The 23,703-nt window shown below is 42.3% G+C and overlaps 2 protein-coding genes across 3 annotated transcripts in view; one reads left to right on the top strand and one right to left on the bottom strand.

Moving 5' to 3' along the window:
* Positions 1-2,106, top strand: part of PLA2G12B (phospholipase A2 group XIIB) — a 34,102-nt gene extending 31,996 nt beyond the window's left edge. For both annotated transcript variants that reach the window (XM_044298278.1, XM_044298279.1), the window contains exon 4: positions 667-2,106. In XM_044298278.1, coding sequence (XP_044154213.1) covers positions 667-785 — 119 coding nt within the window. In that variant the 3' untranslated portion in view covers positions 786-2,106. The remainder of the gene's footprint in view (positions 1-666) is intronic.
* The window catches only part of OIT3 (oncoprotein induced transcript 3), a 37,599-nt gene continuing 14,124 nt past the window's right edge, over positions 229-23,703 (bottom strand). The window contains exons 6-9 of the mRNA XM_044298277.1: positions 18,054-18,214; positions 16,537-16,952; positions 10,818-10,917; positions 229-4,007 (exon numbers count right to left, since the gene is read on the bottom strand). Of these exons, the coding sequence (XP_044154212.1) occupies positions 3,834-4,007; positions 10,818-10,917; positions 16,537-16,952; positions 18,054-18,214 (851 nt within the window). The 3' untranslated portion in view covers positions 229-3,833. The remainder of the gene's footprint in view (positions 4,008-10,817; positions 10,918-16,536; positions 16,953-18,053; positions 18,215-23,703) is intronic.

Raw genomic sequence — 23,703 nt, forward strand, 5'->3', positions numbered from 1 at the left:
GAGCTGTGTATTTATGCAGCAGAGCTGTGTGTGTACACTTAGCCAAGCTGTGTGTATGTATTCAGTGAAGCAGTGTATGTATAATATGTGTACTGCAGAGCTGTGTGTGTATTTGTATAATGTCATGATCATGGAGAGTTTAAAAAAAAAAAACAACTAAAAAATAAACAATCCAGCAGTACAAGCATGATGGGACATCATGAAGCAATTAAAAGAGGACACATTTACTTGAGGAGGATACATTTATTGAGGTGATCACATCAGCCATTGCTGTTTGTTACAATGGTCAGCAGATAACACACTAAGGTTAACAGAAGCTGACCAAAACTATTAACCCCCTCTACACTAGGTCCCAAAGTTAGTGCCTTTAACCCCTCAACTTCATTACACCACCAGGGATGTTTTAATAAGTAGAAAATAGTTTATTTTATTTTCTGTTGCCTAATCCTGGGTGGTGTCTTATAGTCTGACAAATATAGTAATTCTGTAAATAGTGTACAATGTATCGCTGATCCTGGGCTGCCGCCTGTATTATAACCAAGAGCACCTTATTCTATGAAACATCAAATACATCTGCAAAACTACTCCGGAAAAGTTGAATTATATAATAACATAAAATATCAATTAATAGCATGTATATGTAAACTGTGCTCTGTTTCCTTGCAGCCTGCGAGTCAGTGGCTGACACAGTTTTTAACACAGTCTGGACCTTGGGATGCAAACCTTTCATGAACAGTCAAAGATCATCCTGTATCTGCAATGAGGAGGAAAAAGATGAACTGTAAGAATAATAGAGACGTCAACCAGACATCATAGAAGACTGCGGTAGTGCATAGCCAAGTGGACAATGCAGAGACTCTTCAACACTGTGTAGATATTCACTGAGGAACACTGTACTACTGCAATCAGAAGTAGCTCATCTGCTTACTTATAGGTTAAGTTGTATCTGGCCTTCAGGCTTGTATAACAACAGGCTGAAGAACGTGAAGACCAGCTATTTCTAGATTCCAGGGATGGATTTGGGAGTTGCCATTCTGATGGTCATGCCATGACACACATATTTACAAATTCCTTCTGATTAAACAACTATTTATTGAGATACCCAATGCTGAATATCCCAGCAATGGAACCATCCATGGAATCATGCAGAACACATACAAATTGTGCCAGATACACAGGAGCGAACATTTCCACTAAAAAGGTGTTGGACCCTAGTTGATCAACACAAGGTTTGATCATCAAATTTTACAGTGATCACCAATGTTACCTGGTATATTGTAGAGAAGCCCCTAAAGAGCTAATTGTATGGTATTCTATGGATTATACCTTTTATCAGTAAGATAATACACATTTCTGTATTGCCAGCCAAACCTGCCGAGAACCCTCAGTTTGGCCATAATGTGTGTGGAGAACTCCCGACTCTGACTTTTGTTCTCCCGGGAGATAAGCCACCACCAGAAGTGTCTGGCAGACGCTTTCCATGCTCTCCTCATAGAACGCACATACATGTTCAGCCAAGCTGAACATTTATATGTATGAGGGAGTCGGGTGAGACAGCTGTTGAATGTGTTTGGCCGCCCTTACTTGGGAATGTGTTCTATTGCCCCTCTACTCTCTTTTAATCTAAGCTGATCGTACACATTTTATGTAGGTTGGCAAACCTGCTAATTTTGGTGGGATCAGCCAACCACCAAAAGTGTATGGAGTCCACCCAACTCTCCCCACAATGCCAGATGTGAGAGAAGAGAAGGGGCAAACGTATTTGATTTCAATGTGCCTGCTCCATTTCTTCTCATGGAGATAAGCTGCCTACCAGAGGTTTCTGGCAGTAGCTTTCTCCCATCTCCCGCTCACAACACATGCATGCCCAGCCAGGAGACACAACTTTCAGCTGAATGAGCTTAGTGAATTGCCAGCTTTGCTGTTAGCAGGAAGCAGCGAACCTTCTTTGAGATTCAGAAGGATTATACATATTTTGTTCACATTAGTTCACGCGTTGGCATAACTATGTTCCCTATTTTGTGCTCCTATATATGAATACAAAAATACATTTGATCCTATTGTGGTGCACCTGACTGACTCTCAATAAAGATAGCTATAATAAAACAGAAGCATTCATATTTTTATTGGACAAAATAATATGTTTAAAACGGGGATGTCTCATGAAGGTAGCTACTTTCCCAATAGCAAGTGGCAATCAACCAGCTTCTCATACCCCTGGCAGCTTATGAATTTAGGTGAATTTTCCATCAGCTATAAAGAGCATGATTCAAATCTGCCATAGCAAGAACCTCTGTCTTTTGGTGGCTCCCCATTGGGGTTCATAGAGGGGCAATCTGAGCAGGAAACGCCCCTCAGTTACACTTTAATAGAGCGTGCAGAAAGGTGTCTTTATGAGACAACCCCGTTGATGGGTTAGGTTTACATTTTTAACTCCTTATTTTTACAATGTCAGATTTATTATTATAATCTTATTATAATATTATTAATCTTATAACTGTACAAGCCTTCTAGCAGAAAAAAGCAAAATAATATACTATCATGTTATCACTATCAAGTAAACAGCTATATTTCTTGGCAGGTTGTCAATAACATATCAGTATGTAAAAGTCAAAATGGTTCACAGATTATTATGACTCATGCAACTAGGGCTGCCACTGTCTTTCTGAAACTGCAGACATATAGCCTCTTTAAGAAAGGATCTGTCATGTCCTCCAATAATGGCCGCTTCTCTCAAGGAGGAGCGGTCACCGGAGCATATTCTCAGTGGGGAGTGAACCAGAGCGCTCTCTGGTGCTATCCACGCTGATTGGAATATTCACTTCCTGTTCAGAATTGTTCACTTCCTGTTCAGAATCAAAGGTGGTGACCGTCCCCTTGACAGTACATGGCCTCAATAGCATATCAGGAGCCCAAACTAATGGAGGACTAGAAATATGAACAGTTGCAGCAGGTAAAGACATTGGCCATTTTTGGAGGATGTGACAAGTCCTCTTTAAGGCTAAGCCGCATTGCACACTTTAACAAACCTTGCCCAGAAGAAGTATATTGACTCCTACCAAATTGTTGAAATTTTATTTTGGAGTATATTGTTTTCAGCCAGTAGTCGTCCATAATTTGTTGATTGCCATTTTTCCTTCTGCTCCCTATTGCCGTCCTATATTTAAGTACGTATGATTATAACTGTTCATGACTGTCCAGTATAGCTCTGATATTAGAAACGCATTGCTTCCAGAATGAGACGCAAATGGCTGAAACTTTGTAATAATCAGTAAGAGCTTCTAGAACTTATTGTGATTTCGCAGCACCCATTCCAGTTTTGAAATTTTAAGAAACTACACAAATCCAACAAATGTCGCTGCCCCAAAAACAACTTGTGACGTCTGATAAATTTGGTGCAAATAATGGCAATGTAGGCTCCACCTAACTTAACTTCAAAAATGTGCCTGTACATGTCACCGTCATTTCAATAAGGTATGTACATAATATAGGGACACGTGAGAAGTTTATATTGGGGTGGGGGCTCTAATAACTAATAAGTAGGGCCAGAAATCCCTAGAATAAAGGGGTAAATATGCTTGGATAAACACAGTGCCCCTTTGGCCACTGTCTGCATTCCTTGGCTTTCATGAGAAAGCTGAGGCAGCCAACAACATATTGATAACCTGTCTATTGCTGATCATCCCAACTACATATCTGTAGGCCAACCTTGGTTGTGGTGCTAAAAGGTAAAAAAAAACTTATATACTGTACAATGCATAAAAAACATGGAGCAATAGAATTTGTGTTGAAGCATTTTATATACAGCACTGTGGTTCTGAATGGAAGAAAAACTACTCCTCTGTGTCTATTATTATGGGGCCTCCAGTGAGGAGATGGGTCGAGAGGTGACTTGTTTCTTCTTTTATATCTGCTGATCTACGCATTCTCCGACGACAGCCTTGAGCACACCGAGATCGCTCATCTGCAGCCCCACAGACCAGAACTTGGCAATGTAAGAACACTTCCTGTGTGACGGAAAACAACAATAAGATTTTTTGTTTAATAAGAATCCCTCCTTGCAGCTAGAGTAAGGGTCCATTCACACGTCCGTAGTGTATTCTTGGCTGCGCTCTGGAAATGCGGATGTGGACAGCACACTGTGTGCTGTCTGCACCCATTCCTGCCCCAAAGAGAATGAATGGGTCCCCACCCGTTCCGGATAATTGCGGAACGGGTGCAGACACATTCTACAGACGTCTGAATGGAGCCTTAATGTGTATTGTTTCAGTTCCTATCTTTACTAAAAATCAATTGGTCTTGTATTAAAGCCATCAATGACAAAGCAAACATACAGGCAAACTACACACATTTTTTTCGGGCCATTTCAGTGTTTGTTATTAGAGATAAGTGATAAGATTCTAAACAAATAAAATTTGTTTAGAATTTCCAAAAATTCTGATTCCAAATGAAATGGAAGTTTTAGCAATTTGATTAGACGAATTGTGCAAAATCGTTTCTGCCATTTTACATGTCACAACAGCGAGCACAGCAGAGCAGGGGATATGAAGATGGAGGATCAGAAGTGCCCAGGCTGGCATGCGTGCCCATAATGCGTTACAGTCAACCTCACAGCCAATCAGGAAGGACGATATAGACCTGTGTCCTAGTCACTATGTAAGGTCATGAGCAGAGATACCATTCTCAGCTTGTTCACTGATGTGACAGGACACAGGATTATCAGTGTCACAGACACACAATACAGAGAGTTTAGGATTGGGAATATATTTTTAATTAGGTAGGCTGAATTAATAGATAGAATGACAGGTTTTAGTACTAGGGACAGAATAGGGTCAGGTAGTGTATTCTGTGTTACAGGGCTTGGGTTGTTCACATAAATACAGAATCTGCTGCCAGTGCATCCGTTTTTAAAGAGACAGTATCTTTCTTTATGTGCAGGAGCAGGTTAGTAGCCCAAGCAATATATATATATATATATATATATATATATATATATGTATATAAAATCTACTGGCTGATGATGTTTAAGCATTATAGTTGCATTAGGCACTGTGCAATTGTGCCTTTTTTTTCTTCCAAAAAACATATTGTAAAAAGTCCAATTGCACATTAAAAGAAACTTTTGAAATTATATTTAGCACAGACTTTTTCCTGATACTAGCTTGTGTGTATAACATGGGTAGGCATCTGCCCCCAGCAATAGAACTTTTTTAGACTGCTTGTTAGAGCAAGCCATTGCTTCTTCCGATACTACCATGCGCCTATATACACAGGCAGGAATCTTCCTCCAAAAGGGATGACTTGTGTTATTAAACAGGGCATTTGTTATCACTGTCTGCCATAACCACAGCCAAATAGTGTATGTCGCTGTCACTTTAGGATTACTAACAATGTCTTGGCATGGAAGTACTTCCATACAGTCCTAGGAGACGTCAGAATATCATATTCAACTTTTCAGGGCAATCTGAACACTTAATTCTTATCGAATTTATTCGTACTCAAATGATATATTCCCACCAATTAGTTGGGATCAAACCCGAAACAAATTTCAAGAAATTCATTGTTATACAAAAAATAACTAATATATGTCTCAAATTAAAGGAGAATCAAATATGTAATTAAGAGGAAATAGCAGGATTGACATTTTCTAACATTTCTGAATACCACACTCTATTCTGAACATAGATCTACAGTACACAAAGTAATTATATAGGAGATAATGTTTTCTAAATGTCCTCCTTCCTTAAAATACGATAGAATGCAAATTTAGCATTGAGTACATGGATTATTCAGTAAATCGTCCATTTTCTAACAGGTTTAGTATCTCTGTACTATAACACAGCAGCTGAAAGTAGCTAAAAAGTAAAAAAATAATCAACCTAAGGCCTCATGCACACGACCGTTTTTTTTTTAAGGTCCGCAAAAATGGGGTCCGCAGGTCCGTGATCCGTGACCGTTTTTTCGTCCGTGGGTCTTCCTTGTTTTTTGGAGGATCCACGGACATGAAAAATGAAAAAAAAATGTAAGTCAAGTTTGCCATTGAAATGATAGGAAAAACGGACACGGATCACGGACACGGATCACGGACGCGGATGACAATCTTGTGTGCATCCGTGATTTTTCACGGACCCATTGACTTGAATGGGTCCGTGAACCGTTGGCCGTGAAAAAAATAGGACAGGTCCTATTTTTTTCACGGCCAGGAAACACGGATCACGGATGCGGCTGCCAAACGGTGGATTTTCCGAATTTTCCACGGACCCATTGAAAGTCAATGGGTCCACGAAAAAAAACGGAAAACGGCACAACGGCCACGGATGCACACAACGGTCGTGTGCATGAGGCCTAAAGCACAAAAATACCCGATGTATGACATGGATGAATACATTTCCAACAAGGTCTGTGAATTGGCTACATACAGTATATAGCAAATATAAATCTATATACCAACTGCACTTTTCCCTGAGGTCATGGGAGCCAGATATTTAGTATGGGGAGACATGCATTGTATTGTCAAGTTGAATGTGATCCTCACAATATAGAAAGAAGTTATCCAGTCGTTACATTAGGTTATGGTCCTGAAGGACTGAATGTATAACATTGATGGTGTACATAAATAACGGGCCCCATAGCAAAGTTCAAAGTGGGCTCCCCATTATGTTGCCAAGTTTTTCCATGGAGGGCATGAGGATCTCATTTTCTTTCCCTCTCCAGACTCTCATTACAAACAGGTTCTCCACCCAGTAGCGGCTTAGGCAGGGTACTGAATCTCCTTAACGAGGCAGGTTCTGTATGGAGAATTACTGGCAATGGCAATGCCCATGGGAAACTAATATACAAAGAGGTATCTCCCATGGAAGAGAACCATCTTGCCAGCTTCACCTCTTAGAAGTGGCCCCCTTATTTGAGGAGATTCAGAATCCTGCCTATGCTGCTTCCAAGGCATCACACTGAGCCAGCCAGAACCCTACCAAGCACCCCGAAACAACTGTCTACGGATGGATATCTGGCTTGGCTATAATCCCTTGTCAAATCCCAAGCCTTGTTGGAAAGTCGGATCTTGACTTATTGGGTGCTACTTGCAATGGGTGGCACTGGCAAGATGCTTCTCTTTCTTGGGAGACACTTCTTTGCATATCCACCCATTAGCAAAAGGGATGACACCAAAGGGATCCACCCATTAGCAAAAGGGAGACAATCTCTCCCCAAGGGCATTATAGTTTCAGTATTTGTGCAAAGTAGTCATTGTTCAGACAGCACTGAAATAATTTAGATTAGGAAGTGTGGCCTTGTAAGCAGGTTCCCCACAGTCCTCCTACCACCATTTGCACCAGAATGCAGGTTCAAGCACAACTTTGACCTATTGTACTGATATGCCCTGTATAGATATGCAGTAATGCCTCAAATATTGATGATTATGCACCTAATTATCACATTGCATGAATAGAGATTGACCTTTATACCCACAGCTAACAATAATTATCTAGAATACACTAGCTTAAAGGGGTTGTCCAGGATTTGTATATTTATGGCCTATCCTCATGATAGGCCATCAATATTAGATCTACATGGGTACACAGCCCTGCGCCCCTGCTGATCAGCTGTTCCTGAGTAGCTCTGTTGTTTACAGCTGGTAACTACAGTGCCGCTCCCATTGGTGTGAATGGCAGCAGTGCTGCAGTAACAAGTTCCCCCCACGCCGGAGCTACAACAAAAAGCTGATCGGCAGGGGTGTGGGGTGTCGGACCCCTTCCGATGTGATCTCACATATATCCTGAGCATTTGATGAATGTCTAAAAGTTATTTTACGTGGATAGAATTCCAGTTCATAGCATGGACCGATCCACGATACAGCCTTTTTATCGGGGTTCATTTAAGCTCAATCTAAACGGAGCAATCATCATTTGCATGTATAGTGTATGGGGACGAAAAATCGTTAATATAATATATTTAAGCTCAATCTAAACAGAGCAATCATCATTTGCATGTATAGTGTATGGGGACGAAAAATCGTTAATATAATTATTCATCTCCATTCAGTTTACCTTTGTTGACAGCAGTTTGCACAAGGGGATGTGCTGCTGACAAGCAATGATTTTATGCTGCAGAAATGCAGGAATAAGCTGACAAACTAGTGTTTGCCCATTTGTCGGCTGGGCATGTTTGCACACATCAATAATTGGGGATTACGTTTCGTAGGAACCTTTGTTTACCCAATCAACAGCCTGTGCAAAAAGGTTTTAAAGAGGAGGACCTGTCACCTCTCCTGACATGTCTGTTTTAGTAACTACGTGAATTCCCCATGTAATACCAATTCTGCAATTCGGATGACTGTATGATGTACCATTCCTTTATTATTCCTGCTAAAAGTGATGAATGAATTATTTGCAGTCTGCAGTGAAGGTCCAGATGGGTATTAGCAGTTTGATGTTACCTGACTGGTAACACCCATCTGGACCTTCAGTAAAAACTGATAGTAAATCATTCATAACTTCGAGCAGTAATAATAAAGGGATGGTACATCATACAGTCATATAGGAATAGATGCTCCATGATTGTTATTACCTGTTGGATGTAGGTAGTTGTTAAAAACAGACATGTCAGGAGAGGTTACAGGTCCTCTTTAAAGGGGTTTTCTGACTTTTCTACACTGATGACCTTTACTCTGATAGGTGGGGGTCCGACACTAGGGACCTTCGCTGATCAGCTGTCTGAGAAGGCCACGGTGCTCCTGTGAGTAATGTGGCCTTCTCGCAGCTTACCCTACACCAGAGATCAGCAACCTTCGGCACTACTATTCCCAGCATGATCCATTTATTTCTACAAGAGTTCTTAGAAGAGCAGAGCAAGTATGCATGCTGGGAGTTGTAGTTTGACAACAGCTGGAGTGCCGGAGGTTGCCTATCCCCGCCCTAGACCATGTGATGTCACATTCAACAGTCACTTGGCCTAGGCTCAGCTCAGTCCCATTCAAGTGAAAGGAGCTCAGCTACGATACCAAGCACAGCCACTATATAATGTACAGCGCCGTGTTTGTTAAGCTGTGAGGAGGCAGTCCCGGATGTCGGACCCCCACCACTACGTCATCAGTATAAAAAGTCGGAAGACCCCTTTGATAGTACACTGATCTTAAAAATGCTTTGTCAGTCTGTTAAATAATAGATCTAACAAATCGATTCATCTATAACTCTGTATAAATGTTGATGAAATCTAAATTACATTACTGGGATTCAGAGGCGGACTGGCCATAGACCCTAAAGGGAAATCTCCCGGTGGGCCATTGCCCAGGGAGCCACCCAAGATCTCCTCATGGCCACCATCCAGGTACATAAAGATCTCATGCTCTCAGCATTAATTAATGTAGGCCTCCTGAATTCAACTGTATTGCCGTTCTCAGGACAGTTTCATACTCTAGCCCAAGTGGCAGTATTTTGTGCTGCACTGTGGTATTTGGTTCTTTTGGGGCGGTATTTTGTTCTACACTATGGTATTGCGGACCCACCTATATGTGTTGTCCTTGTCTACTTGTGTTGTCCTACCTTCTGTCAGTTTGGACCCACCTACAAAATGGGGCCACTTTTAGTTTTTTTTCCCGAGGCCACATTAAGTTCCCAATCCGCCCCTGCTGGGACTAAATTATGAGAATCCCTTTAAATATAACGCACTAGGCCTAAAATGTGATCTATAACCTGTGAGGTCATGTGCAGAATTTTCTCTTTTACAATCAAACGACTGTGTAAATACCAATTCTGTATCCTAAATGAAGGGGGTCATTGTGCAGCAGACCTCAAAGCCACGTGTCCTCCTGATTTACAATTCATTCTATTAACTAGATATAGAAAATGGCAAAGGCTGTCCTATTCCTGGAAAGGAAATTACTAAGATTAGCATTATGATTTCCAGTTTAATAAGTTAATAATTATTGAGGGAAGATGTTTCTCTACATGTTGACCTCCTCTTCGTAGTCGTAGTGAAGGGCATAGCATTAGGCTGATAATGGTCCACATTGAAATGCAAAATATGGGTTTATAACTTTATCTCCTATCTTATAATAAATGAATCCTCCTGTGCCCAAAAGAACTGCTAAATAATCTCCGCATTTTATTAAAGGGGTTTCTGGGATTCATATATTGATGACCGATCCTCAGGATAGGTCATTAATATCTGATCATGGGGGTCTGACACTCGATTTCCCCGCTTATCAGCTGTTTGAAGAGGATGCCACGCTCCAGTGAGTGCTGCAGCCTCCTTATAGCTTATGAATAGGGGTGAGCGAATCGACTTCGGATGAAACAGAGAAATTAATTTCAGAAGTCATTACCCGAAGTCTCGCGAGACTTCGTGAAGTAATACATTCGGCTCATTGGAGCCAATACGTTCTAATACTGTACGAAGTGCTTGCTCCTTACAGTATTCTAGCGAAGTTTTATGCAAATTGACTTCAAATGTTTAATCCGAAGTGAATTTGCTCAACCCTACTTATGAAGCACAGTGCCATACAGGGTATAGTGGCTGTGCTTGGTACTGCAGCTCTGGCTCATTCACTAGGTCATGTGACCGATGAATGTGACGTCACTGGCCTAGCACTGGAGCTATGGCCTCTCCCAAGAGCTGATCAGTGTGGGTGCTAGGAGTCAGACCCCCACCAATCACATACTGAGGACCTATCCTGAGTATCGGTCATCAATATATATATATCCTGGAAAACCTCTTATGCAGTGTACATGTGTTTGTGGTGAAATAATTTCTCAGTGTATTCATATACAAAAACAACATTATTACAGATAATAAATTGATATGAAAACTCCTACATTTACCTTGTTGTCTTTCCCCACAAATTTAAACACTGGGACCTGAAAGTGTTTGGCAAGATGATCTTTTGATATGTATTGCTTTACAGCCTCATCTGAAACACAACTGAAACAAGAAATCACATTCTTAAAAGACAACAAATGTCAGATCAACCCCCCCTCCCCATCCTTTTGCTCTATTTGTCAACCATGCTGTGGTACCATAAGTCTTGTTGACTACCATATCTCAAAACAACAGGACCTGCACTTTTTTTGGGGCTCATGGTTATCACCATCAGGTCTTTACACACATGAATTTGGCTCTGGCAGTTTTTTACCACTCCAAAAGGGCAGAATAACTGCAGGTGTTTTTTTTGTGGCCATCTGCATTTTTGTGGCAGTTTTTTTTTTTTTTGCATTGCTTGCACACAATGGAGTATATTTCACAAAACTGGTGTAAAGGAGGTGTTGCACACAAAAAAAAAACCACAGGAAAAAAAATGCAACTAAAATCACAAACATGCAGAAAAACTCCACTAAAAAACGACGTACCAGACTTACTAAGCCTGTAGATGGGATAAACTAGATATGCACCAGGTATCACAGGGGCTCAGGCTGGATGTGAAATCTGGTGCAGTATTGAATAACTCTATACCAATTATTGGTTGGCTTAATTTGAGACAGAATTGTGGTACAATTTTGGTGCAAATCAGCGCATCATATGCCATGCTTCCCTTTCTGTGAATCCTCGCCCTTTCCCGCTAAACCATACCCTCTTTTGAACAAGTTGCAAAAAAAGGTGTAGAAACCCTAGTTGCAACAAATTGCACCACTTTTTAGATGGATGTTAGGTGCAGACACATTGGTATATCTAGGCCTACATGTGAAAGTACCCTTAGGGTGGTTTCACCTTACTTTTTTTTTTCTACATTTTTTGTAGAGCAAAATGCCTTTACATGATCACAAAATCGTTTAGATTTCTACAGGAGAGCAAATCTACAGTACAGACCAAAAGTTTGGACACACCTTCTCATTCAAAGAGTTTTCTTTATTTTCATGACTATGAAAATTGTAGATTTACACTGAAGGTATCAAAACTATGAATTAACACATGTGGAATTATATACATAACAAAAAAGTGTGAAACAACTGAAAATATGTCATATTCTAGGTTCTTCAAAGTAGCCACCTTTTGCTTTGATTACTGCTTTGCACACTCTTGGCATTCTCTTGATGAACTTCAAGAGGTAGTCACCTGAAATTGTCTTCCAACAGTCTTGAAGGAGTTCCCAGAGATGCTTAGCACTTGTTGGCCCTTTTGCCTTCATTCTGCGGTCCAGCTCACCCCAAACCATCTCGATTGGGTTCAGGTCCAGTGACTGTGGAGGCCAGGTCATCTGGCGCAGCACCCCATCACTCTCCTTCATGGTCAAATAGCCCTTACACAGCCTAGAGGTGTGTTTAGGGCCATTGTCCTGTTGAAAAATAAATGATGGTCCAACTAAACGCAAACCGGATGGAATAGCATGCCGCTGCAAGATGCTGTGGTAGCCATGCTGGTTCAGTATGCCTTCAATTTTGAATAAATCCCCAACAGTGTCACCAGCAAAGCACCCCCACACCATCACACCTCCTCCTCCATGCTTCACGGTGGGAACCAGGCATGTAGAGTCCATCCATTGACCTTTTCTGCGTCGCACAAAAACACGGTTGGTTGGAACCAAAGATCTCAAATTTGGACTCATCAGACCAAAGCACAGATTTCCACTGGTCTAATGTCCATTCCTTGTGTTCTTTAGCCCAAACAAGTCTCTTCTGCTTGTTGCCTGTCCTTAGCAGTGGTTTCCTAGCAGATATTCTACCATGAAGGCCTGATTCACACAGTCTCCTCTTAACAGTTGTTCTAGAGATGTGTCTGCTGCTAGAACTCTGTGTGGCATTGACCTGGTCTCTAATCTGAGCTGCTGTTAACCTGCGATTTCTGAGGCTGGTGACTCAGATGAACTTATCCTCTGCAGCAGAGGTGACTCTTGGTCTTCCTTTCCTGGGGCGGTCCGCATGTGAGCCAGTTTCTTTGTAGCGCTTTATGGTTTTTGTGACTGCACTTGGGGACACTTTCAAAGTTTTCCCAATTTTTCGACTGACTGACCTTAATTTCTTAAAGTAATGATGGCCACTCGTTTTTCTTTACTTAGCTGCTTTTTTCTTGCCATATAACAAATTCTAACAGTCTATTCAGTAGGACTATCAGCTGTGTATCCACATGACTCTCCACAACGCAACTGATGGTCCCAACCCCATTTATAAGGCAAGAAATTCCACTTAAACCTGACAGGGCACACCTGTGAAGTGAAAACCATTTCAGGTGACTACCTCTTGAAGCTCATCAAGAGAATGCCAAAAGTGTGCAAAGCAGTAATCAAAGCAAAAGGTGGCTACTTTGAAGAACCTAGAATATGACATATTTTCAGTTGTTTCACACTTTTTTGTTATGTATATAATTCCACATGTGTTAATTCATAGTTTTGATGCCTTCAGTGTAAATCTACAATTTTCATAGTCATGAAAATAAAGAAAACTCTTTGAATGAGAAGGTGTGTCCAAACTTTTGGTCTGTACTGTACTTCTCACTTTCTGTTGGACCTCTTTTTTGTGCTGTGGTTAGGCTACTAGTACTCCGTCCCTCAATCTCATTTTCGTTATCAGCGTGGCTAGGTTTAAAATACTGCAGGGTGGCCCACGATAAAGTAGCTTGCCTTAATATGGCAAGGTGAACAAGCAAGTGGATTGTTTCTTTTTTTAATTACCCACAAGTCACAAAAGTTGCTGAAAGTGGTCCCTGTTCACATCTCTGCATCTTTGGGCACATTGAATTATGTTGGCTTATACTTCTTGTGATGCTGCGGACAGTGTTTGTGATGTTCTCCTTCAGTTCATCCAGGGGATGTGGATTGTTAGCGGACATTTTCTGTTTTAAATTTCCCCACAGATAAAAATTGCATGTGGACAAGTATGGAGAACGTGGTGGCCATAACCCCTTCGCTCCTCCGTACACAGTTCATGAACCCGTACCCGGGAGTTCGTGAGGTGCGGCATGTTGCCCCATCTTGTTGGAAAAAGCAGGACTTTTTTTTCCTCTGATGTTAGTTGGTTGTAAAACTGTTCTAAGATGTCCAGCTAAATTGCATCATTCACAGTTGATTTGAAGAAAACTGGGCCCACAATTCGTGTTCCTGACATTGCGCACCAAATGGGTATTTTCAGCAGACCAGTACCTCGTATTCTGGGAATTTATGTGACCTGATAAATAAAACCAAGCTTCATACATTATGAAGTACAACAATGGGTCCAAATGTCTATCAGCATTCGTAGTAATTTACGCATTTAGCATTCTCAGACTCTCACGTTGCTTGTGATACATCAACTTGCTGAGACAGTCTTCAAGTAGATTTTTGGGGGCTACTTGCAATCCAATTTCATGCACAACTTCAGCTGTCCTGATCGATGGAGGCCTCGGTTTCTTCATGTTTGCAACAGAGGCAGTTTAATGCCATTTCCGAACCAGACTCTGAAAATAATGTTTAGCTGGTGGTTTGTACCTGGGTACTTGTCAGCAAAGGTCTCTTGCATGTCCTTAATTGATCTGCTTCGCACATAGCCTTGCACAATCACCATTCACTGTTCCAGGGGAGAACACCATCTTTCTGCCACAATAGGTCACTTTCATCAAACTGAATAATAAATCAGTCTTAGTTGCCCATAGCAACCAATCAGAGCTCAGCTTTCAGTTTCTACAGGGCTCTGAAAAAATTAAAGCTGGGCTCTGATTTGTTGTTAAGGACAATTAATACAGATTAACTATTAGGCAGTATGATTTGAAGATATTGGAGGCAGGTTACTTTTTCGTGGGCCACCCTGTAGTATCCTTCACAGTATTAAATGGTTTGTCCAGTGATGTAGAAAAATCTTTGGTTGTTTTGCAAATGGAAATTAATTTAACTCACTGATATACTTCAATTATGAAAGCTGCACCAATGGCCTCTCACAGTCCCATTTGTGTAGCTTCCTCCTCGCTGTGTCGATGATGTGATGAAGGGGGCTGGCTAAGCTAACAAACTGAACCACTTCCAACCCCTTTCATTGCATCATAAACACAGAGAGGGGAGGAAGATCTTTGCCTGTGTCGGAATGACAATGGAAGCTACTCTTCTGGAACCGCAAGTGGGAATCTGAAATTGAGCCATCAGGTCAACTTTTATAATTAAAGAAAAACAATAAGTTTTATTCATTTCCATTTGTAAAACAACCAGAGATCTTTTTAGGTTGCTGGACAATCTAATATTGAATTCACTTCGGGGATGGTTCTGCTGGTGGCTCAATAAAAGCCACTACCTGATGTGAGACTTAATTTCCTGACCCTGAATTAAGGGGATTCTCAGTGCTACAAATATGAATGACCTATCTTCAGGATAGGTAATCAATATCAGATTGTTGTTAGTCCGATACCTGGCACCCGCACTAATTAGCTGTTTCAGGCTGCCCCAGCGCTGGGAAGTAATATGTTGCGGAATCAGAAGGCCCTCGGTACTGTGTAGTTTTTGGTGCTGGTATATTGATACTCAGGTCCCATTCTCTTGAATGGGAGCTGAGCTGCAGTACCCTGGCATGGGTACTACACAGTGTAAAGAGCTGTATGCTTCCATCTCAGTACACGGCATATCTTCTGGTGCCAAGGCAGCCGAAACAGTTGAGAGGGGGGAGAATTGGGGGGTGTCGGACCCAAAATGATCAGATATTGATGACCTATACTACGGGACATCAATATTTGTAGCCCAGAGAACTCCTTTAAGAACACTAGATTTTTCCATTCCAAGTTGTAGTTACTTGATTCACAGGTTCAGATATGTGTAAACTTATAGCTTCAGAAACCTAGGGAGTGTAGTATCAGTTCTCTGGTTATCCTTTTCTTTACTTAAATATATATATTTATTATTCATTTATTTTTTTCCCAAGAAAATTAATCAATTTTATGTTTCAGCTACCTTTATTGCAGAAGAGAGATCAGGGTTTTTTTCATGTTATAAATCAAAATAAACTAAATTTATCTCTGCAAAAACATGCATCTTGACACTATTTCTTATGTACTATCATCATCGAGTGGACATATACTGTACGTTAGATGAATGTCAGAAGTAGCAGCCAACCTTTTAATGTAATAGGTTGTCCTAAATTGGGATGACCATGCTGGATTTCCAAGCTGAATGTGCATGTGGTGGGCCTGAAGGAATAGTTGCCGGCCAAACAAACGTATGACCAGCTTAAAGGTGGCTATTTTTGTTGATTTTTGGAAAGTCAAATCAATTGGATGTGAAATTAAAGCCACATCATGTCCCAAAATGCACAGTTGACAACTGAACCTAGTCAATTTGAGTTGAAGTAAAAATGCAGAGGAAAACTGCCACGTGTGAATATATTCATAAAGCTCATATCAACACTGCAGATATTTTCATTGCAGTGATGATGCAGAACAGGAATATTTTTTGGTATTTTATTGTATTGCCGGGGGCTTTTTTCTCCCCACTACATTAGTTTTTATATGTGACATTTTTCTATGGATATTACGTGCTCTTCCTGTACTGTGTTGGTATTATGTAGTATGTAACTCAGTATAAGCATCAACATGGTTAGTGTTATATGTTTTATATATTGTACTAAGAAAAAAATAATAAATTATTTCAATACTTGCCCATCTTTAATTAGATAATATTTCAAGATTTCATCATTTTTGGAACTTGGTGTCGCAAAACAACTCTCCACTAGGGTTTCCAGTCCATTGACACGCATCAGAGGTTCAATGCCAAAGTAAAGGGAGTCTCTGAGTTTAAGTGTCGGCAGAGTTTCCCTGTAAGGCTCATCAAAATCTTTGTCCTTGAAAATTTCCAGGGTGAAGGGAAAGGTACCTCTGTTGCGACCCATAATTTCCAGCGGTGTGTTCTTAAGATTAGGTACGTATCCTTCTGTGATGGTGTAAAGTCTGGGGAACTCACATGTAATAGGAATAAGAATTTTGCTTGTACGTATTATAATATCTCCATTGCTGCCTGGGGTCTGCTTGGGCATGCCGGTGACTAGGTTGGTAGCAACGATCTTATCACTTACTACCTGAAAAAGATGGAAATCGTTGAAGTCAAAAGAATGCAGCAAACACATTTCTAAAAACAAGATAATGTTAATGGTTGTAAAGAAAAAAAGGATGTAATTGCTGAGAGATGGAAAGCATAATGAGAAATCACTTTAGATCTCAAGAATTTCAAGACCCATAACCACTTGTAGGGCAAAGGAATAGATGGCTATTAGTGTTGGGCGCGAATATTCGAATCACAAATTTTTATTGCGAATATCGCCACGTCGAGAATTTGCGAAGATTTAGAACTCATCTGAACCCATGATCCCTCCCTGCTTCTTGCTTGTAGGCCAATGAGAAGGCTGCAATGTATTTGTCAGAGCTTAGCAATATCCCTAGCAACCAATAGGAAAGTTGCCTACCCCTTACTATATAGGAAACACCATTTTCTGTAGTTTTATGGAGTTCTGAGAGAGACAGCAGTGTCATTGCTCTGTGCTTTGCTGTGTCATTACATTAGTTAGTTAGTTAGCTTATATATATATATATATATATATATATATACATATATTACAAATAGTTTGTGGGAGATAGTCAGTTTTGGTTAGAAAGTGATATAGTGTAGTTGATAGGTTCCAGTGCAGGGTGTTAGGTACTGTTATAGGTTCTGCTGTCCATACATACATGCTACATACATAGTGCTGTGATGTCACAAGTTCACAACAATAGTGCACCAATCAGTAATATGTACTCAGACCTGCTAAAATGTGAAGTTGCACATATTGCACCAAAATATGCGTATCTTTAATTGCCGATTAGCTCAATCGTGAAAATTTTGGAGCACTCTATCTGCATATAATGCTATTGTAATGTTCTACCGTGCCAACCATTTTCTCCAGTCTCAGGAAACTTCTAGCAGCTTGAAAAATATAGCAAAAGTGACCCACGCCTGTATTGCGCATGCAATACATGCATATTACATTGCCGATTTTCACAATCAAGAAAATAATGGCGAATTCACGAATTTGCAAATTTATGACGAATATTTGTCCAAATATTTGCGAAATATCACAAATTCGAATATTGCCCCTGCCGCTCATCACTAATGCCTATAATACATGTTTATGCATGTTACACACATTGATATTCGTCCCACAAGTCTTGAGGTTGAAGTTGATATTGACATGGGTTCCATTGGAAACACCCTTGCAGGAGGAATTAGTAAGTGACAGTTCCAGTCCACCAACTAGATCCTTTGGGACAGAGACCGCTATGGAACTCGGCTTGCACAACACTGGAACTGAAAAACAAAAGTAAGAATAAGAAAGTTGTTAACCTTGACTGTAAAATTCAGCTCTTCATTCTGCAGGAGAACCAGAAAGATTCAGGTCACATGGTGAGAAAATGCAATTTGAGATTACTTCAGTCACCTTCTAGTACGAGAATCCCTGGTGGTTATTAGTGATAGAATTAAATCTTCAATGCCAGACAGATCTATGTAACAAGCAGAGCAGAACATTGACTCCCTGCTACAGGTAAACACTCTCCTATGACTTTCACACCAATACACACTGAGAATGACAAGTGCTCTTATCAAAGTCTGAGCACAGTCCGTGTGTGTATCAACTCAAGCATATCTAAGGCGTGAAGGTTTATGGTCTTGATTTGGAAGAAAACATCTAGCAATTGTGGGGTTTTGCTCTGGTAGATAGGCTAAGCGGACACAGTACAGAGGCAAAAGACAAGTTCTTTATATAAAACTTCAGTGTTTTATTCACACTTGAGGCAAATGCACAAAACAATGCGTTACTTTGCAGTCTTGATGTTTACTTCACACACAATGGAAAGTACATCTTGGTGTTACTTCACACAAATTGGAAAGTTCATATAAGAAAAGTCACCTTGGTGTCAGTTCTGCCTCCAGCAGTCCACGGCAGGCTTTAGGGGTCCTGTTTCCTCGTCCCATGGGTCTCAGCCCTCCAACCTGGAACCAAGCCTCAGATCCCAACACAGAGATCCTGCTGCTGAGCCCAGCTGCCTATTTAAGGACAGCCAGGTCCTTATCTGTCCGGTATTTGACCCCACCTGGCTGCAAATTAGCCCGGCAGTACACGTAGGGAGGAAAATACCTGTTTTCCCAGACCATTCCCATCACTGTGTCACATACCCCCCCATCTTGTTCAACCATGAGGGGGTGAACACTCGCCAGACAATGTACTCGGGACAGGGCATACGCGTTTCCCTGCAACCAGCCTGCCCTGTGTTCCACTGTAAACTTAAAGTTCTGTAGGAAAAGGAACCATCTGGTGACCCGAGCATTTCTGTCTTTGGCCTGGCTCATCCACTTGAGAGGGGAGTAGTCGGTTACCAGGCAAAATTTTCTCCCCAACAAATAATAACGGAGAGACTCGAGTGCCCACTTGATAGCCTGGCACTCTCTCTCCACTATACTGTACCTGGTCTCGGCTGGGGTGAGCTTACGGCTGAGGAAGACAACGGGATGATCCTCCCCGTTGACTTTCTGAGACAGTACAGCACCGAGGCCTACTTTGGAGGCATCGGTCTGTACTATAAAGAACTTGTCTAAAGTCGGGTGTCACCAAAACCGGGGACCCGCACAAGGCCGACTTCAAAGCGGAGAAAGCCTCTTCTGCCTGATCATCCCAGCGAACCATCACTGACTTGCGTCCCTTCAAGAGCCCTGTCAAGGGCGCGGCCACCGTAGCAAATTGGTGGACAAACCTCATGTAATTGCCCACCATTCCCAAGAATGACTTTACTTGCCTAGTAGTGACAGGTCGGGGCCAATTTAGTATTGCCTCTATTTTGTTCAGCGGTTGGGTTAGCGGTTAGTTCAGCCTTCCGAATGGAGTTAACTATGGCCTGCACTTTGGGTAGGTGACTTTCCCAGTCGGTAATGTGGATGACAATATCGTCCAGGTAAGCCGAAGCGTACCAACAATGTGGACGAAGCATAATGTCCATAAGTCATTGGAAAGTGGCAGGGGCGCCATGCAGACCAAAGGATAACACCTTATATGGGTACAGCCCCTCTGGTGTGATGAAGGCAGTTTTCTCTTTGGCAGCCTCCATCAAGGGTACCTGCCAGTACCCTTTGGTAAGGTCCAAAACAGAAAAATCTAACCTCTTGATGAGCTCATCCACCCGGGGCATGGAATACGCATCGAATTTGGAAATCTCGTTTAGTTAACGAAATCGTTACAGAAACGTAACATCCTGTCTGATTTGGGTATTAAAACTGGGTTTTAGACTCCTCAGTAACGTCTAGTTGCAGCATTAGCTGCCCTTCCTCCGAAATGGGTTGTCGCTGAGCCTCGGGTACCCGGTATGGTTTTAACCAGACTTTTGCCTGAGGTTCAGTGACAATGTCATGCTGAATTGTGGAAGTGCATCCGGGGAGGTCTGAGAACACATCCATGTTCCTGCTGACAAACTCCCTGGCCTCTTGAGTATGTTTAGAGGAGAGGCTGTCAGCAATCTTCACTGTGGCAACCACTTCCCATGCATCAGACCGAGGGTCTGGAACCTCTTTCCCTAGAAAACTCGGGCGCGGGCTGTCGTCAGTACCGGTCTTCCTATCTTTCCAAGGTTTGAGTAAGTTCACATGGTACACCTACTACGGCTGGTGTACCTTGTAGTTTACCTCTCCAACTTTTTCGATTACTTTGTAGGGTCCCTGCCACCTAGCCAGGAACTTTTACTGTCCACGGTCGGTACCAGAACCAAAACCCGATCTCCCGGGTTAAAGATCTGGACCCGAGCCTGACGATTATAGACCTGACTTTGAGCTTGCTGAGCTGCCTCCATATGCTTACAAGAGGCAACACTGTTTCCATACGTTCCTGCATCTAGGTGACGTATTCAATAATACTTTTATATGGGGTGGTTTGTTGCTCCCACGCCTATTTGGCTATGTCCAACAGACCACGAGGATGTCTGCCATTAAGCAGTTCAAAGGGAGAGAACTCAGTAGACGCCTGAGGCACCTCTCGCACTGGGAACATGAGATAGGGCAGAAGGAGGTCCTAGTCCCTCCCATCCTTAGACACCACTCTTTTTAACATGATTTTTAATATTTGGTTAGTTAAACCTTTCTACCAGGCCATCAGTTTGCGGATGATAAACGGATGTCCGTAGCTGTTAGATGTGCAGCAACTTACAGAGTTCCCTCATGACCTTGGACATAAATGGGGTCCCCTTGTCAGTCAGAACCTCTTTAGGTAGCCCCACTCTGGAAAACATCTCCATTAACTCTTTAGCTATAAGTTTGTTAGTATGTATGTTGCAGTGGCACCGCCTCCGGATACCGAGTGGCGTAATCTAGGATGACCAAGATGTGTTGGTGTCCTCTAGCGGACTTCGGTACTGGACCTATGAGGTCCATAGCGATTCGCTCAAACGGTACCTCGATAATTCAGAGAGGTACTAAGGGACTTCGGAAAAGGTGCTGGGGGCTAGTTGTTTGGCAGGGCGGGCAAGACTTGCAAAATTTGTTCATCTTTCTAAACACACTGTGTCGGTAAAACCGTTGTAATATCCGGTCCTGTGTTTTCTGCATTCCCAGATGACCCCCGAAAACATGTTGGTGGGCTAACTCTAACATGAGTTTGTGCTAAGCCTGGGGCCTCACCAACTGTTTAATATGTTCACCCTGTAGCTGGTTTACCCGATACAGCATATTCTGATCAATTACTACCAGATTCTCCCAGGCTCGGGATAGGGTGGGGCCCGGTGTACCAAAATTTTTCCCAGAGATGTTGAGGTCTGCCAACTCAGGACCCGGTGACAAGTCCTCCACATCTCCTACCATTACACTCAGCGGGGTTGTCTTCCCCTCTTTCACTGAAGTGGGGGTCACCCCTACTGCTGGCCCTTCAGCCTCACGTTCCCAGGGCCCTGGCCTTCCCCCTGAACAAGGCAAATCTCCTGGGTTTACCCCTGACTCACGGGTATCAGTAACTCTCACAACTGGCCTTAGGGCTGGGAAGACCGGAAAGTCTCTCCCTATTATTAGTTCATAGTGGGTCCACCTGCCGTGGTTAAAGACATCAGCGCGGTGGGGTAGTCTTTTAGGTCTCCATGGATGCACATCACCCAGACTTTCCAGCCGGTATACTCAGTGGACCGCACTAGGGTAGCCCTTACTAGGGTCACCAGGCTCCCTGAGTCCAGCAGCACCTCCACTTCAGTGTCTCCCACTTCCACCTGGCACAAGTGGTCTAGATATTTTGGGGTACCTGTTGCACATAGTTTCCTGGCATATAGCGACTGACGGTAACCACAATTAGTGTCCATGGGCTCAACCCGATAAGGACAGTCAGCCCTTACATGGCCAGGGTCCTGACACTGCAGGCAGACTAACGGAGCCAGGCCCATAGTGGGTACATCCCAAGTGGGTTTCATTGGCTCAAGTCTCCGGGCCTGGGGTGGAGATTTCCAGGGTTTCACTGCCCCCTTCCAAAAGAATCCTCCTGTAGATTCTTAGTAGCCTCATAGCGTTCCACCAGGTCCAGGCATCTCCAGGGAATTGCCAGGAGACAGCTGGCCGATCCAGTGCTGGAGAGGGGGTGTCAAAACCTTCCAGAACGTACAAACCGGATTCCAAAAAAGCTGGGACACTAAACAAATATTGAATAAAAACTGAATGCAATGATGTGGAGATGGCAAATGTCAATATTTTATTTGTAATAGAACGTAGATGACAGATCAAACGTTTAATCCGAGTAAATGTATCATTTTAAAGGAAAAATACGTTGATTCAAATTTTCACGGTGTCAACAAATCCCCAAAAAGTTGGGACAAGTAGCAATAAGAGGCTGGAAAAAGTAAATTTGAGCATAACGAAGATCTGGAAGACCAATTAACACTAATTAGGTCAATTGGTAACATGATTGGGTATAAAAAGAGCTTCTCAGAGTGGCAGTGTCTCTCAGAAGCCAAGATGGGTAGAGGATCACCAATTCCCACAATGTTGCGCAGAAAGATAGTGGAGCAATATCAGAAAGGTGTTACCCAGCGAAAAATTGCAAAGACTTTGCATCTATTATCATCAACTGTGCATAACATCATCCAAAGTTTCAGAGAATCTGGAACAATCTCTGTGCATAAGGGTCAAGGCCATAAAACCATACTGGATGCCCGTGATCTCCGGGCCCTTAAACGACACTGCACCACAAACAGGAATGCTACTGTAAAGGAAATCACAGAATGGGCTCAGGAATACTTCCAGAAACCATTGTCAGTGAACACAATCCACCGTGCCATCCGCCGTTGCCAGCTGAAACTCTACAGCGCAAAGAAGCAGCCATTTCTAAGCAAGATCCACAAGCTCAGGCGTTTTCACTGGGCCAGGGATCATTTAAAATGGAGTGTGGCAAAATGGATGACTGTTCTGTGGTCAGACGAGTCACGATTCAAAGTTCTTTTTGGAAATCTGGGACGCCATGTCATCCGGACCAAAGAGGACAAGGACAACCCAAGTTGTTATCAACGCTCAGTTCAGAAGCCTGCATCTCTGATGGTATGGGGTTGCATGAGTGCGTGTGGCATGGGCAGCTTGCATGTCTGGAAAGGCACCATCAATGCAGAAAAATATATTCAGGTTCTAGAACAACATATGCTCCCATCCAGACGTCATCTCTTTCAGGGAAGACCCTGCATTTTTCAACAAGATAATGCCAGACCACATTCTGCATCAATCACAACATCATGGCTGCGTAGGATAAGGATCTGGGTACTGAAATGGCCAGTCTGCAGTCCAGATCTTTC

This window comes from Bufo gargarizans, chromosome 6 (genome assembly GCF_014858855.1).
Source record: "Bufo gargarizans isolate SCDJY-AF-19 chromosome 6, ASM1485885v1, whole genome shotgun sequence".
NCBI lineage: Eukaryota > Metazoa > Chordata > Amphibia > Anura > Bufonidae > Bufo > Bufo gargarizans.